Source organism: Gambusia affinis, linkage group LG24 (assembly GCF_019740435.1).
Source record: "Gambusia affinis linkage group LG24, SWU_Gaff_1.0, whole genome shotgun sequence".
Lineage (NCBI taxonomy): Eukaryota > Metazoa > Chordata > Actinopteri > Cyprinodontiformes > Poeciliidae > Gambusia > Gambusia affinis.
Window position 1 is genome coordinate 7,332,658 of NC_057891.1, and position 18,135 is coordinate 7,350,792.

The 18,135-nt window shown below is 39.0% G+C and overlaps 1 protein-coding gene across 5 annotated transcripts in view; it reads left to right on the forward strand.

Annotated features, from left to right (window-relative positions):
* Positions 1-18,135, forward strand: part of LOC122827182 (interleukin-1 receptor accessory protein-like 1) — a 236,305-nt gene that overhangs the window by 213,341 nt on the left and 4,829 nt on the right. For 4 of the 5 annotated variants that reach the window (XM_044109810.1, XM_044109814.1, XM_044109813.1 and 1 more), the window contains 4 exons: positions 3,059-3,204; positions 7,137-7,283; positions 12,701-12,871; positions 16,323-16,367. In XM_044109810.1, coding sequence (XP_043965745.1) covers positions 3,059-3,204; positions 7,137-7,283; positions 12,701-12,871; positions 16,323-16,367 — 509 coding nt within the window. The remainder of the gene's footprint in view (positions 1-3,058; positions 3,205-7,136; positions 7,284-12,700; positions 12,872-16,322; positions 16,368-18,135) is intronic. The other variant, XM_044109815.1, reaches the window with a different exon arrangement.

An 18,135-nucleotide genomic window follows, 5' to 3' on the forward strand; every position in this document is an offset into this window, starting at 1 on the left:
TGTGGAGGCTCAACTTCAAGTGTTTGAAACGCTTACTTTAACTCTGCCGCTGCATGATACTGTCTTTCAGTTAGAGGTGTTATTTATTTTATTCTTTGCTCCCATTTGAGCATGCACCACTTCAGACTCTTTCCTCTGACATCACTCCGTGAGCTTTTAGCTTTGAAATGGAAATGAATCACACGGGAGTACTCCCTGAAGGGCCGCCGGTAATACACGAAATGGAGCTTTTGGCAAAACATCACACCTCCCAGATTCGAGGTTGATGCAGATTTTTGTGGCTGGAGAAGAAGACGTTATGTTGTCTAAGCATCGGACATTTGAAAGTAGAGGTAGCGCTGCAGAAGTTTCAGTCTCTGCTGGTTTTCTGACCTGTTTGACCTTTAAGGTGATGAACACATATTTTCTTTTTCATTTATTCATCAAAACCAAAGGTCACTAATCAACAGCATTAACAGAGTAGCTTTGTAAATAACTTCCTCTTCCTCATGAGTGTTTTTATGCCTATGCTGTTATATTATTTTTTATCTTCCACAAGAGAATGTACCATCATCAGAGCCACGGATTTCAGTATAGATCTACAACTGGAATAACATTCCAGTTCAAGTTAAGAGTCCCACTATGAGTAAGTGTCTTAGTGATATGTCAGGCTTAGAAACAAATGATGCATGACTTGGTAATCTTGTCCTAATGCTTTGTTTTAATTTCTATGATTTGATTCGAATGAAACTTGGTCAACATTGAGATGGCAAGGCAAAATAACCAGGTAATATTTAGGCTAAGAGAACAGTAGCTCTGGAGGATGTGCAGAGCTCACGTATCTGAATTTGATGATAGTTTAACTTTTAATTATGCACAAAAATAATGTTTAGGAAAGAGTTGCAACAGGAAAACAAGTTACTATAAATACTTTTGTCATACAGTGTGGGAAAGTGTTTGAAGGGAACCTGAGTAGATTGCAGAAGTTCTGTTTTAAAGCCATTACATAATGTCAGTACCCAAAGATTTTAAGACAAATCACAAACAGTCCATCACGTTTTTCTCCTGAACTCGTTCTCCTCTGGTTTCTTTAACTTCCTTGCCAGGTTTTGGCGTGGGTGAGCTTATACTGCTTGCCTCCTCCTTCCGTGGAACCACATTTCTCTCTAGAAAAAACTTTCGCCAACAAGAATGATAGATTCTTTTTACTCTCCCAGCTCCTATTGCTCCACTTCAGTCTATGTTGTGTCACACATGGCTGCCACAGTCTTTAAAAAGCCATCAGTGGGACTCTGTGTCCCAACCTTGAGGTGAAGTCCTGCGTCTCTGCCTGACTGGCCTCACAATGTGGAGCGTTGTGTTCACAGGAACCAAGAAAAAAAAAAGGCTAAATTAGTTTTGCACTCATGCTTCTATAACCCAACTTTAGTTGTTACCATTTTTGTTCCTCCACGAAAAGCAGTTCTTCATTATTAGGTTTTATGAGCAGCTTGCACATGTAGCTATAAAATAATTGCTTGTAATGGTCCCTCTTTGTATATGCTCAATAAAAGAAGTTCACTGCAGAGTGATATTTTCTGTGGGTTTCCACTTATTAGCCACATTTTGTGCAGCTAATGTAAGACATTGCCATGGCAGCGGCGGCTGTATTGTAGTTTGTCCTCATATATACCCGGCGCTTCACAATCTGCTTTATTTAGTCTGTTCATTGATCAACAAGAATGAGATGAGTTTTCATATGCAAATGCCCTGCAGTAGGCAGGCGATGAATGCCTAAGTGGCACTCACACCTTTTTGCACTATTAGCCCCATGCATCATTAAACAGAAGTTTGAAATAGCTGTAATTTTTTTGCAGCCTTAAAAAGGTTATCCGCTCATACATATTAGCTGCTTTTGCACCCCCGCAGGTAAGATCCTGCTTTTTCGTTGCTAATGTTTTCTTGTTTCTGTTTCACACCTTTTTTTTTTTTTTTTTTTTTTTTTTTTTTCATTTTTCCAAAAGTTTATTATGATTCCTTTTACAGTATAAGATGGTGTTAGTTTGTTTTGGGAACTAATTCTGAATAATTAACCTCAACAATGTTTTAATGACGTTTTTTCTTATTATTTTTATCATTAGTTTGTTAAAAAGGTAACCTTCTCCGACTCTGGTTGCAATGCCGTTGAAATCCTTTTAAACAGACATGTTTCCACTGTTTTATTGTTTTTTTATATCAAACCTGCATCTACACTGTAACAAATACAGATAATTATCCATATGGAATAATTCACTGCAGTAAGATGCAGCATCTCTTATAGATCTCTTTTTCAACTTTTTTCATCACACTTAAATTTTTCAAATTTTGATTTATTATAAGTACAAAAAAGCTTTCAAAACGATCCTGAACCTATGTGAAAATTTCATACCCCTTTGTGAAAATATGAATTCATTGAGATTAATCATTTTCAGAAAGTTAAGTTCAGTGTTTTATAATAATAATACTTATCTTTGTTTCTCCCACCACATAGACCTGATAAGTATTTGACTTGAATGCAGAAGGAAATCAAAACATTTCAGGAACTCCTATTATTGAAATACAAATATGCGGGGCATGAAAATTTATGAGGTCAGAATGTATAGATCTTCTGATCCACACTGCTGGTACATCTCAGATTCCTCTCAGGGAAACCTCTGTTTGTCAGAAAGAATTTTATTTTTTATTTTTTTAAATAAATCATAGCTGCCTCTTTATCTGATTTCTGTTTTTACAGACTGTCTGATCCAGCATTGTTTGGAATCTGTCATCATCAAGCAAACCTGCAACATTTAAAGCACAACTTCTGCTCTGTGTGCTGCCTGATTACTCTGTTTTCTTCTTTTTATTCTTTTTCAATCAGACTCCTTAAACACAGACTGCCAGAAGCTGCTTTGATCTAAACCTTGCAGCCATCCTCTTTTTGGGAATATGTTTGAAGTATTACTGGTGCTTTTTTGAATCTTTGTTGTGTGTTTGTTCCGTTTTACTGACCGAAGGCGATGCAAAACATTATCATTTCTGCTCAAGTGCAAGTTTAGGAGCTCTGTGCTGCCCCCTGCAGGACAATCCGGGAGCACCTCGGAGAGCAGGAAGTTTCCATCTCTCTGACCATCGACTCCTTGGAGGAGAGCGACCTCGGCAACTACTCCTGCTATGTGGAGAACAGCAACGGGCGGCGGCAAGCAAACGTCAAACTCATCAAGAAGGGTGAGCCGGAACATCTGGAGCGTCATTTTTTATTTCTTTTCAATCATAAATCAAACAAACGAGAAGACAGGCTTGATAGTTAGGGCTGATACGTCACGTTGTGGGAATTGACGACTTCTTTCCTGCCTTATTGAGAAAATAACAGGAAACTATAGCGGACAGTGCAAAAATAAAACTTATTTATTCACCTCAGCTCCAAGAAATGCATTCCAAAAACCAGGCTGTTATGGTAACATTATACTTAACATACTGTCTGACCCCAACTAACACAAAAACATCACTCTGATAGATGTTTCGCTTATTTCTAACATTATTTCGTGCTAATTTAAAACAGGGATGCAGATTATTTTAGTGTCCTTAAAATAAGTAGGGAAATTTCTCTGCAGCCTTTAAGTTGTCGGTATAGAATACATTTACATAGTAAAATATTCCTCCTCTCTTTAAAGCTGGAAGCCTTGGATCTAACTTTGATGCCAGCCCAGTTCCTCTCCATTTGCTATATGAAAGGGGCTTATGCTGCATGCTGGAATCTGAAAATAAACTGCTGCAGATTAGCCTCTTCCTCGCAGTTTGGAAAGACTGCAAGGAATCATCTCGTTTCTATATTTTCGGAGTTGTTGTGGGTTTTTTTTTTTTGTTTGTTTGTTTGTTTAGGTTTTTTTGGTGAGTGTGTGCATTTGGTTTTGGTGCATTTTGAAGACTGCTGAGTGTTTACATCACAGGCATCACAGTGTCTTCAGCTCTTGAAGCTCAAAGTGAATGTGATTATTTCGCTCGTTTGATTTGACATCCTTTGGATCCCTCACACAGAAATGCGAACATTCCCAGCAGCAGCGCACAAGGCCTGACTCTCAAGTCTTGATGCCCTCATACTGCAAGCAACATTAGCATATAGCGTTATGCTAGTTTTCAGATCCATTGAACTTTTTTTATATTCTGTCTTCAGTCAAAATATTTTATGATTTCACATGGCACATTAGCAAAAGTGCCATGTGATGGACATATTTCAAACTGTGGGGCTTCAATTTGCATTCAGCCCCCTTTATTCTAATAACCGTAAAGAAAATTCAGTGCAACCAACTTCTTTCAGGTGTTAATGAGTAAACCTAGTTCTCAATCCAAGAGCACTGTTTATTTTCCATGATGCTGAGTAGCTCTGCCCTCAAGAGATTACCATGACGACAGATGCTAGCTTCTGCCCTACAGCTAATATGGTTTCCTATATGTGTATTCATTTATATTAGAGTATAGTTGGTGTTTGACCTATTAAAATATGCAGTTATGAGCTTTTTTAGGAGGTCTCAAGTATTTTAGCTGTTAGCAGATGGCTAATTGTACAATGCTTTCCTAATTTTTGGGCTCTTCTTCATCATTTCATGCTTCTTCCTCATCAGAGAGAAGCAGAAAAAGAGGGAGAGGAAGAAGAGGAAGTAATGAATAGCCCTCTTCCATGCGGCTCAATCATATCCAGTCTTTTAGTCGTCGGGAGCTAATTTGTCTTAATCTGTCCCTCTGCAGCGCTGCTACAATATGGATTCCAGGCAGGGAGGAATTTTCCTCCTCCGCTGTAATCTTTGCAGTTTGAAAAGCAGCTGGCTCCATATGAGGTCCACATACTGGAGCAGAGAATCAGGCTGCGCAAAAGGCAGGCGGACGGAGGGAGAGATGGAGAGGACATTGAATTAAATATGTGGTAGGAGTGGAGTTTTTAGCAATGCTTGTTAGCCTCAGCGCCTCACTCTGAGAAATCAGGCAAATCAGGAGGATTGCCAGGACCTAGAGGAGATCCAGCTGAGCTCAGAGGAGGATGGTGAAACCTGGAGTCAGACTGCCTCGAGTTTGTTTGCTTTTTCTCTCTTTTTTTTTTTTTCTTTTTTAACTTACGCACTCAAATGCCCATTTGTGAGTTTGGCTGAAGGTCATCGACAGACAGGCGTGATGAGCCGGAGCAGGCCATGCTCGTTAGCTTTCAGGAACATCATCCCTCATCATGGGAGCTGTCAGCTTGAAATCCACTGCAGGGAGGCGGGCATCGCTCACCACAAAGAGGTTCAACACGCACCAGTGATGGATCGCGATGAATGGGAGAGTCCTCTCTGTCTGTGTTTAGACGTACATGCAGCGCCGCAGTTAGTCCAACCTTTCACTGCCGTGCATTAGTCAGCCAGTAAATCTGTGAGGCGTGGCTCGGAGGAAACATTGAACTGGAATGTCATCAGACAGAAGTAAGAAGATCTGAAAGAGAGTCGTGATCAAACCTGTCAGAAATGCAACAATCAGATTTCGATTTCCAATTTTGACCTGCCAGTTCCACTTTTAGCAAATTTTGATCTCTATTTCAGAGTCAGTGTTGCCAGCATGGCCTCTTTGTGTAATTAAATAGTATTCAAACCTCTAAATGAGAAAAAAGTTGCCCTAGAAATATTTTCAAATTCTATCAATGCATCTTAACACCCAGACACATACGCCACTATAGTCTTCTTTAGAGCTTACTTCAGCCTTACCTTAACAGTGATGAGTACAATAAACTGAATACAATCCTCCACAATGTTGATTAACTTTTGAGCCTGATGTGTAATTTCTTGTGGAAGGAAATGTGGTTTGGATTTTTGATTTTCCAATTGAGAGGTCAGGAGCGTTCGAGTTAAAAATTGTCCGATTTAGCAACCAGGTTATATCTGGGTGCCTCTCTACAAACACTGACCACACCGTCTACTATCGTTGTTAAAGGCATCACTGACTTAATCTAAAGTAATGTGCTATAAAACCGACAGAAGATCTCTGAAGATCTCTTTCACTTCTTCATGAGGTCCTGCCAAGCCGCAGGCGAGCTGCTCCGATCCGTCAGGTGATTCCGCAACCACCTGAGCGCTTTGCAGCTTTACACACACGCGTAACCAATCTTCATAAGTTTGGCAGCACAATCTGTCACGTGCCATTGTCGCACCGGTTGCCCCGGTGCGAGTTTTTTATTATCCGAGTCGAGCCAGGAGGCTTTAAATGACAGGCATAGGAGCAGCTTTCTGCTTTCATTCAGGTCTGAGTTATGTGGCATCCGAATCCAATCAAGCCAGAATGAGCAATGTTGGAAAGATGGAGAGGGGAAACAAGAAAAACTGACACAAACACAGAGTGAAGGGGTTGCTGCCCCGGTCGATGCATAAAAAACACTTTCACAAACATGGAGTCCTTTCCCATTAGCTGCTGGCGCCTTTCTTATCCGTCACGATGGCATCATGTGTTCCCTTTACATCGATTACGTTTGGATCTGCAGCTGTCGGATGCAAATGCGCTTGACTAAAGGAGCAGAGAGAAACCATCAGATGGAGGAAATGACTGAGAGGCTGTTTTTTCAACTTGAAGAAAATAAAGAGAGTGTTCACACCATTCAAGCAAACTTGAGGAAAGAATGTAAAGAGAAAGTTTTAATTGTCAGAAACTAAAGGTGTCAGTTATTTTTTCAGTGGCTTTATGTTGGTATTTAAGAGGCTGGCAGAATTGAGCAACTTGATCCCAGGATCAGGACTGGGGAATTGAGTGAACACTTTCAAACCAGCTAGATTTTTAGGTTTTAGATTTTAAACCTGTCGTAGAGTCAGGTTTAAAATCTGTCTGTAGATTTTAAGGTGAATAAAATCTACAAAGCTGGATAAATGTTGCAATATTATTATTATTGTATTTAATTTTGATTTCTATACTGAAACTGTAAAACTCGCATCTTCAGGATGGAAGAAATGGTAGAAAATGTTACTGATAAAGACATTTAAGATCAATTACCGTAAATAATTTTAAAAGCACAAACTTTTCTTCCTTTCCTTCATTCTTTCTCTCTTTCTTTTTCTTTCTTGTATTTACTCTGTTACTTTAAATACTCGATAACGTATTTTTTGTGTCTCTGAAAATACCAATATAGAAGTATTTTTCTTTACCAGCTGAGCTGATGTACACGGTGGAGCTAGCTGGAGGTCTGGGGGCCATCCTGCTGCTGCTGATCTGCCTAGTGACCCTGTACAAGTGCTACAGGATCGAGCTCATGCTCTTCTACAGGAACCACTTTGGCAGTGAGGACATTGATGGAGGTAAGATGCACACGCCGACACCTGTGTGTTTGCCGCACGACTGTCGATTTCTAAAGCCCCTCGAGTTACTATAAAAACACTTTTCCTTCCCAAAACAGGAACCGAATCGCAGTCGTGACCAGTGTCAGAGATGCTCCGCACACAGATTTATTTTTATTTAGAAAGCACCTGGGCTATTTGTCAAGTCATAAAGCTGCAGGTGGCTCCATTTTTATGCAAATGCGCATGAGCTCGAATGACTCATTGGCTCCAACTGAAAAGCCTTGCATAATTTCATCTAGTTCTCGGGTTTAGGGGTTCTTCTTCACCTTCTCCCACTGGAGCAGTTAAATAAAAACTGCTAAATATTCACTGTGCCGTCCCCCGGAGAGGAGGAAGCAACTCGCCAACCACAGATTGAAACAGAATAAAGCCTCAGTTTTCAGCATACGCAGGTCGTGTTACTTGAATAACGTTAACAGCTGCAGATCTTCTGAAGAAAAACAAACTGAGCAGCTTCCATGGCTGCACAAAATGAAGAATTCTTAAAAAAAACACACATAAAATGAAGTTTTGGGAGCCATTATATTCTGCTAAACACTCACCATAAAGCAAATCAAAACACTACCCCTGTGCCAGACAAAAACATTAACTCTCAGACCTCATCAGCAGTGGCAAAATAAAATAAAATAAAAACCTTTGATTGGACCTGGTGGATGATTCTTAGCTTGAGAATGCATCAAACTGAGACAAGGAGCAAGTTTTAATTTGATTCCCCTGTAATGAGTCTCTGTAGGAGCAGCGCAGCAATGAATTCAGGAGGAATGAGATTAGCTCAGAGAGGCTGCAGGGCTTTTGCAAAGTGGGAAGAAGCAGCTGGAGAGTTTTATTTGTTAAGAGGGAGAAGTATTTGTGACAGTTTATTGAACGCCATTACCTCTGGCTTTGTTGGAATCCAGCAACCCCAAAAAGAGGAATTTTGGCCATCGAACCTGAAGCCAAAGAGTTGTCTTCTTTAATTGGGCCACAAGAGCGAGTGCTAGGAGAGAGAGAGAAAGATTTTCAATTTGTTCCTCAGAAGAAGGGGATCAGGTCCAATGTTGCACGGCTCTCCAGAGATCCCTACGCCGTGGTCTGATAGATCTCCACTCCGCCACCTCAAAGCAGCAGTTTCTGGTAGATAAGTGCAAATGATTAAACTGAAGTGTTTAGTCTCTCAGTGTCGATGAGAAACCAAGATCCCATCTACACTGGGAGCCTTAAATATGTCGACACTTTTAACTGACTAGGCCAGTACTTCTCAAAGATTACTATACGGGTCTTTGTGATGCTTTTGGTACTCTTACGTAGTGCTGAAATGATTAAGTGGATTAATCGTGATTGATCTACTATTCAAGCAATCATCAACTAATTTAGTCATTGATCAATTAACTGGAGTGTACAGACTCAAACGAAAAGGCAGTTTTGTGAAAAAAAAACAAGATATTCACAGCAGTAATTAAGCCCAAACTGTACAAGAAATGTGTATAATTGCTCCTCTAAGATAAAAATACCTTTGTCTGTAAATATGGTTTTGCTAAAACTTCTCAGGTTGTATAGTTTTAGCTAGGTTTACGGTATTGCGTTTTAGGCAATAAAATATTTATAAAATTAACCGCATTTGCTGTTTAGTATCTTTTTATGCATTTCTAATATTGTATAAAAAATACTTAAGTGGTTTAATCAAATGTCTGTAGAAGTTGACATTTTGTAAATTGATTGTCAGAATAATCAATTAATACATCACTAAAATAGTCCTTAGTTGCTGCTCTACTTTTAATGTATTTCTAACATTGTATGAAAATACTTCATCGGTTAAAGGAAAAGTCTGTATGATAAATTTTTTATCCGATTAATCATTAGAATAGTCTAGGGATTAACCGATTATTAAAATAATTGTTTGTTGCAGCCCGACTCTTATGTTCTCCAACAAACCTCTGAAGTCCTCATAGAATACTACAACTCAATGTGCAAAACCTCAAGACAAAAGCACTTATGCAACACACTGTAGCATCTGCAAAATGGATACATATATGATGCATTTGCTCAGACTGGTACTTCTCATCAGTAAAGGCTTTGAGCCAGTGCACAGAGTTGTGGTTTTCTCCTGCAGAGCCCCACACGAGCTGCCAAGAAAGTGCCAGTGTTTGATCATGGCCACTCCAAGTACTAATTGAACGCCCTCCTCTGCCAGATGTAAAATTGTAAGCTGCGCGTAACAATAGGATGGACTGTCAGCTATTTGTCAGCGATGCAATTTAGTTAAAGAGCGCTCACTTGTCACATTGTGTGGGTGTCACCAGAATCAATAATAGGCTTCATGATGACAACAGGCGAGCTGGGCTTGACAAAGAGGTGGGAGCTCATCAACACTGCGCCATAAATACGAATGTCATCGTTGTCAAGGCAGCGAGGACGGATGAGGCTCCCTTGGTGTTAAGTACAGTTTGGAGATGCAAAGCGCTAATAGTTTTGTTGCACACATGGCAACTATAATGCATATTAAATGTGTAAATGCTGCTGCTTATTATCCACAAGGAAAAGAGCGGCACAGCTGACTGTGGCTACTAGATGTGGAGTTATTGAGTTTTTATATCATTTTACATTATTACAAATTATCTGATTGACAATGACGTTTTTGGTGTCACGTACTGTTGACCATTTTCATTTCATTTTTTTAAGGCTGGTTTGAATTCTGTAATAAAACCTGATTTGTCTCAGCTTTAAACAAGAAGTAATCATACTATACTTTTCTATTTAATGTTTAGAAGTGGTAAAGCTGATTTAGAACTGATACTTGTGTGATGAATGGCTGAGCTGCTGCTCCTTTGATATTTTCAAAGGGTCATGTAGACATGGAGTGTTTGAGTCTGCATGAAAGTAGGGACATTTGAAGTGAAAAATGGTCAAAAGCCATAAATATCCCAGTCCCTTTGAGTTATAGGTTTGCTATCATATCAGGCTTTGAATGATGTAGTTTAAAAGAACAGAACTGATGTATATTAAGAATCTGTCTGGTCTTTTTCACTACAAAGAATGATTTTTCTTTTCTTCCGTGCTTAGATTACATAAAAAAAAGGCAGTATATGATTTCTTTTACAAAATTAGCTTCTCAGTGTTAGGCAGCTTCCTACAATCTGATGCAAACCCATCTTATTTTGGTGCAACTAATAATGTAAAACCAAATATTGTACGTAGAAGAGGGTGGGGGAGGATTGTGAAGATCCATCCACTCATTAGCAGTAGTAGTTCTGTATGTTTGTTATATTTGTCATTTGAGCTCCATTAACTTGAACTGAAGCCAGGGGGGGATTGCAGCAGAAACTTACGCCTTCAACTCTCCTGACACTTTTCACAGGAAGTTCAAGAGTTCTGGGTTTAACTGTGGGCCGTCAGCACACGTGCACGCACCCGGAGCGCACGTGTGGCGCGTCAGATACACGTGGGCTTGGTTTTGAAGGTAGATCCCACAGCTTTCTCTGATAGTGACTTCTCAAGATGCTGGAGGGGAATTAGAGGAGGAGGAGGGGTCAGGCTTTCTCTCCTCTCTGTTTTTCTCTACCGATGAGTGAATCACCTCCACTAAAATAGCCCTTGATCTGCCTACACAGCATTTGTTTAAATGCTAGCAGAGAAAAACAGGGGCAGAGATTTATGCCTCAGAGTTAGTTATACTAAGTGAGGTTACATTTCAATTATTTTTACATGTCCCCGGTGCTGTAAAATGAATTGCACGTTATAAAAACAAGATAGATTCATTACGGGGCGTCATGTAAGAGTGGTGTGCACTTGCCAAATATCAAGATTACCCTCTGGGAAGTGAGTGAATCTTGTTGACAGTCTCACAGCTCCTGAGAGAGGCTCAAGTGTAAAATGGAAAGGATATTAACGGAAGGGAAATGGAAATGCTGCTCTGAACATGATCCATCCGAACGAGACGTCTACGTGGCTTGTGCAATAAAGCGATAGAACAAGAGTCAAAATGAAGACGGGAACTTTAAGTTCTGAAATCCGCTCTTAACTTCTAAGATTTTACCTCTGGAAGGATTTCCTTCAGTTTGGTTTGGATGGGACAGGTTTAAATATCAGTGAGGGTAAACTTTTGAGAAAAAAAAAAAAAAGAAATAAAAAGAAACACGTGACGATTATAATCCAAAAGCCACATTCTGTCTGTATTCAAACTCGGATTTAGATTTAGTTACAAGCTTAAATGTTGTTTTAAGCTAATGAATCTGTTAACGTGCAGGATGTGATCAATTCTAGTGCAGACTGTGCAATATTGTTAATATTCTTTATGTCTTGCACCTTTATGTTGTCAAAGGTTAAAGATGTGATAAAGTCAGATTTTACTCTGAGGGTTTATCTTTTTATTTAAGATGACTCCTCCTGCCTGCACACACTTTGGTCTTCTTGTCAAGGGAAACTCTTCCCTTGCTACTCTGATCCTTCAATGTCTAACTGTTAAGACATTAAATTCAGTGTTTAATCTTTTTATAATGGTGTTATAATACTTATTTTTTTGGTATGATAATTCTCTCCATTTCAAAAGCCAAACCGAATAAAATCTTCACGACTGTCTTTTACATGTTAAATAAATGAGACCAAAATCAAACTTTTTGGTCTATATTCTAAGTATTATCTCTAGCGCAAAACTGTTCAAGTGTGTGCGCTTGCAGAACCTCAAAAATCAAAAATAAAATATATATATATATATATATATATATATTAAATGTACACATTTCTAAAGTGTTTGTTGCTCATTTACAAACCACGTTGAAACCAGTGAGCAGGTTTAGGGTTGCGGCAGACTTGCTCGAAGTGATTTGGTTGTTTTGCTGTGGAGCCAGAAGCCATTATCTCCGTTCCAGTAGAAGCTCTGGGATATCTCCGCGTCTTCCATTCTCCTGATTTATTTTTACTGTTGTGCTTTAAGCTGAAGAAGACACATAAACTCTTCCTTCTCGGCTCACTTTCCATCTTCCAGCTCACTACTTTCAAATCCATCATCAATCTCCGCTTTCACGTGGGTTGGTGGAGCAGCGCCACGCGACGGCGGGGCTGAGCAGGCGGAGCCGGGCGTTTACCTCTAATTTGTTTTGCCTGCAGAGGGCACAATAGCCATCAAGGTAACATAATTTGTCAGCTGGGTCGGAGCTGTAATGAAAAGAGCTCGGATGGGCAGAGGTGCCCAGAGGTCAGCGGGATGGAGGCGCCCTGTCTCGATGAAAGCTCCCTGTGAATGATAGAGCTGTCTGCAGCAGTATGAAAACAGATTACGAGCATCTGAGGTGGAACAGAGTGTATTTATGGCCCAGTTTGAGTAGTATAAAAGCAATGATGGTATGTATAACTCACTGATTTAAACTGCCACTGATGGTTTTACATCCATCTCCTTGCAGAAAACAAAGACTACGACGCTTACCTGTCCTACACCAAAGTGGATCCGGACCAGTGGAGCCAGGAAACCCGAGAGGAGGAGCGCTTTGCCCTGGAGATCCTCCCCGACGTCCTGGAGAAGCATTATGGGTATAAACTCTTCATTCCAGACAGGGACTTGATCCCCACAGGAAGTAAGCTCTCTCTCATGGCGATGTCAAGTTGTGTCCAATGTCTTGTGGCTTGGTGTTGCTCGTGTAGCTGTTGTCGGTGCGGTGGCGATGCCGTGTTTGTTGGCTTCTTGTTATGCGTTTGTGCCGTTGCATAACAAAGACATGAAAGAGCACCATCGGTTTTCATTTCTGATCATTCCGAGTTTATTTTTTTCCCTAACCACAAACCCGACTGAGGTGGATCAGTTTTTTGTTTTGTTTTTTTTCCAATCGGCTTTGCTTCTAGGAGTGTTTTAGATTTTAAAAACCTGATAAGGTCTGAATTTGACAATTTTTACAGAAACAAAAACAGAAGAATAGAAGTTACGTTTTAGTTTGCAAAAATGACTAAATGTAACTGTTAAATACATGCTTCCCAAAGTACCAGGTCTGAGCCTGGAATTACAATATTCCAGGTTTAAGGATAATAAAATGCATCTAAAAAATTTGATTATCTTTTAAAATTCTGCAAACTCAGTACTTTTTCACTGGACATTTGATGCTCGTGGATAAAAATAAATTTAGGCAGACTATTTTTAACTTTTAAATGACATATTTTGATCTTTTTTAGCCAGCTTTTCTACTAGATGTTGAGAAATAAAAAATAGGAGCTTCAACCGTGAACATTTTCAAGAACAATATGTTTTTGACCAATATTTAAGAATTCTATGATGTAGAAACTTCAACTTGAAGTTTGAAAAAGTATTTTTTATTTAACTTTTGTTTGATTTCACATTATTTTTGATATGTTATCTTTTTTAGCTTAGTTTAATGGTTTTATTTTGTTTTATCTTTCACATGCAGTATCTTCTATATATTGAATAATATTTTAATCTTGCTTCGTCTCAAAGTCTTATGATTCTTAGATATACATTTTTCCCCTCTTTCACACGTGCAAGTTTTGAAATTACATTTTCAGAAAGAGACCTCAGCTGCACAATATACATTTTGAAAAATATGTTTTTAATATGTTAGCATGAGAATCTTTCATTTGGTGGGTTTTACTAATTAATTTCAACAAAAATACAGCATGCAATTGCAATGGTTTACAAAAACAAAACTTTATTGCACATGTTTGAATTTATGAATCATTTATTATCCACACAGAGTCACATTTGACATACAGGCTTAAATATACACATACATCTCTTGTAATTTTAGATAACTGTCTGTTTGCAAGTTTCAGAGAAAACACTTGTTGCCATCAACAAGCTGTTCTGGCTGGACATTTGACCACTCTTCTTCTTGGCAGAATTGATGGAGCTCATTTAAATGTATTGGTTTCCTGCCACTGATTCTGCTTGCAAGCATATTTTCAATATGCCTGAGGTCATGGGCCATCCACAAACCTTTATACCATCCCACTTTTTGCAGTTTAATGTCTTTTATGAGTTTGTTTTTACAGAGAGGGAGTCAACGAATGCCAAAATTGTTAAGCATTCGTTGGCTTTTATTTGCATAAAACCAAAGACTATTGCACTAGGTTCAAAATGCAAACGCAAAACAAACCTCATTAAGCTCCAACAAGATGAAATTAATAAAAGCAAATGAGGAAACAGTCAATTCAAATGTTTTTAAATGCACTGAGGTTTTGTCATGTACTTATTTCACTCCGAATGGTTAAAAAGAATAAAAATGCTGTTTGTGTATGAAAACCTCTAAACCCAATTATGCATCATAAATCAACTTTCGTGCGTACACTATAAATATCTACAGTCTGAAGAATAAAAAATAATCACCAAATGCTGCACCTGAAGTAAAAGACCAATTAGAAACCAATGGAATATATAAAAAGCTCGCAGTATGAAGTATTTCCAGCATGTTGGACCCAAAGTAACCTTCAATGCCTTTCAAACGCAATCAGCAGAAGGTACAATCCTGCTGATTAGAGTCTATATTCCAGATCCAGCTCTGCAAAAACTCTGCCTCTGCATGCTGATGTGTAATGGTGTCAGCTGCACATTACAAAATCTCTTTATGCATGGATATTAGTGCATGTTTTACCACAGCATATTCCTAATGGAGCATCTCACCATGCCCCGTGCTTATCTTTGATTAACTCAATACACAGATGAGTTTGATAATATCATTATGCTGTTAGCCTCCATTTCAATACTTGCATCTGCCTGTCTTCCCCGCACATGCCGCCATTACTAATTACGCGTTCCGTCAGTGGCTTTGTGCCAGGGTTATAAACTGAATCTGTTTCTGTGATGCTGTGCTCGCAAGCTGAAGGGGTGGGATGGGGCTGGGACTTCTGTAATATGGGAAAAATGGCATAAAAATGCAAGGATGGAGAGGAATCTCAACCACAGCTTGCCACCATTTCAGCCCGGTGGTGCTGCTTTCTGCTTTATTGTTGCTACGCATAAACATTCGGCTCCCATTGGGAGCGTATTAGCATCCGAACAGTTCATATGACACAGTACAAGGCAGAGTTATGCATAAACAGATTGTGGCCTTTTGGGGGTTCGCCGTGTGTCAACAACCCTTCTGAGTTTTGTTTTAGTGGCACGTCAACTCTGAGGAAAATTCAACATTCGGATCCCATGTGCAGTGGATCTAAAAAGTCTCCACACCCCTGGTAAACTGCGAATCTCGAAACCAGAAGTTTTTCCACATATAACGTGACATTTGTCCTGCACAGTTCAGGTGAAAACACATTTATTGTAGGAAACATTAAAAGAAACATTCATAGCCTCCACTTTTTGATGAAGTTTTTCAGCATTCATTCTTTCTGAGTTCACACCTGACATCAATAACAGTTAAAAAGAAAATTGATTTATGTTAAACTGTGTTATTTTTATCCCATTATATTTTGATTTGAACATATCATCCATCAGAGTTTTGATTCATAACTTTCTGACTGAAAATAAATGAATAAATTAATTAAACTTAATTTCACCATCTGTTTCTGCTCAAGAGAGAGTTAAGTTCAGGGTGAAGCCACCAAGTCTAAAATCCCAAGCGAAGCACTAAAACGGCTCTATTTGGGATTTTTTTGTTTCAAAGGAAATGGAGGCAACAACGTTTTCAAAATGCAGAGAATATGGCAGAAAATACAGAAAATATTCAAATATATGTGGAAGATGTTTTGAAATTAATTATGGTCTCAGTTTCTTTACATTACAAAAAAAATATTAATTTCACAGGGGTGTGTTGACTTTTGAGAGCCACTGTACTTCCAGCACTTTCCCGAAGCAGAAGTCTTGGCTGAATTCCTACCACCTGCATTCCTCTGCGTTTTTATGCTTGGTGTCCCATATTAAACTGGAATAAACTGCTCAGTGCGATTATGAAACAATCGCCGCCATCTATGCACCCGTGGATAAATCCAGTTTATGCCAGGGGAGTGTCCCCACATCTCCGTCACTGTTTTCACCTGCTCACAAATCTCCTGATCACCCTTTAAATGTAAATATCTATTGTTTAGGTTTCACCAATGATCATTTCCAGGATGACACAAGACTACTTAGAGGTACTTTTTCCCCAGATTTTTCCCACATGTGTTGACAAACACTGACACAGACTCTGGCTATTGGCTAAAGAGCTTACAGATTGTCTTATGTAGTCATATGTTGCAGAACTTACATGAAGTCTCCTTTTAACCATTTGTTTTTTGTCTGCTTTCAGTATGCTTTATTATATCATGTGCTTCAATTAGTTTTCGTTCATAAAAACGAGCCTAGTTTTTGTGGAGGAAGTTAGGCTACATAGTGCATAATTTCACTGATAAGGTGGGCATGACTGTCGGTTTTTGTCATCAGGCCCACACGGGGATCAGAACTAAACTCAAAGTAAAAGAGTGCTATCAAAAGTTTGCAGACTAAACATTGAGCATTGATATGAGGAGTCGGCTCAATAACTGATGGGAATGCTTAACTACAAACTGTACTGACCTGTAGTCACAAAGAACAGGCTACATGTTGTGACAGTTTTTTTTTTTTATTAACTTAACAGACAGAAAACTGTGATTTGGCCAGAAAATGTTGCTGTTTTTATGTCACGGGCAGTTTGATGTGTGCATCACAAATCATAACCCAAACTCCATAAAACTCATACCACTTTGAGGAAACACAATATTTTAGGCCTGTTGTTAGCACACTTTTAGATTGTAAAACATAAATGTGTCCCTTCTGTTGTTTGTAAACCATTTTCTATCAAAGCCTTAACTTTATTTACCTGTAAACAATTTTCTATGTAGCAGTTTGTATTACTCTGGTGAATTATATGGATGCTTAAGATTCATTCCCTGCTAAGTTCTTTCTATCCATCTTGTCTTTGTTGTGTTCCTCCATCTTTTATTTCCTTTTGTCCCTTTTTATTTCCTCCATTGTGTCTTTCCTTCCTCCCTTTGTTTTCTTAACACTCTTTGAATTCTTCTTCTTTTCCTTTCTCTAGTCACTATTTTTGTGTCCTTACTCATTTTTTTTTGCATTTTATTCTTCATTTCCCTTAATCATTTTGACCTGTATTATCTAATTTTCTTTTATCAGTTGTGGCATCCTTATCTTCCGCCTTTCCTTTCTTGTGTCCATCCATCTTTACTCAATCTGTTTGGCTAACAAAATTTAGAGGAATAACTCTCCTGTTGTAAATTAACTGGAAGTTCTTATTAAAAACTAAAAGACAACAGTGATTTTTATGAGCTGTTTCATTAGAATATGTTCTGTCAGATCTGAAGAGAGAAACATTGTATTCCCTTGGCTTTAGAGAGTGGAAGTTAAATTTTTAAAGTTATGAATAGTTGGCAGCTGGCATCTAGAAACAGCAGATTTACAGTCAGTTTAAAAAAAAAAAATCTAATCAAGTCACTCTTCATTAGGTAATGTAGAATATCCATTAATCCTTTTCAGTTTTTTTCCTCTCCTGATATACTACAAAGAAAACCCCAAAGTGAACTGGCTCAGACCTTGAAGTGGAGATTTGGCCTCTGGGTCCTGTTGAATTACAGCATGATGACCAATTACCAAACAGCAAAGAGACTGGCTTGTCATGTTGAAGTAAAGGGCAACTTCAAACCCGAGTTTACTCTAATCGAGCTTCTCTCATTGGACAGCCTCAGGCGCAGCGTGACTGAAGAGAAGCAGTTCACTCTCCGATGTATGCAGAGCAGGACGGGGAGGGAATGGCATTGGTTGGCTTACCGACCAGCAGACACACTGAGATATTACCAAGAGAGACGGAGTCTGGTTTTATCCCGTCCACCTGCTGCTGACCAAAGCCGTTTTGGCGGCCAAGGAAGG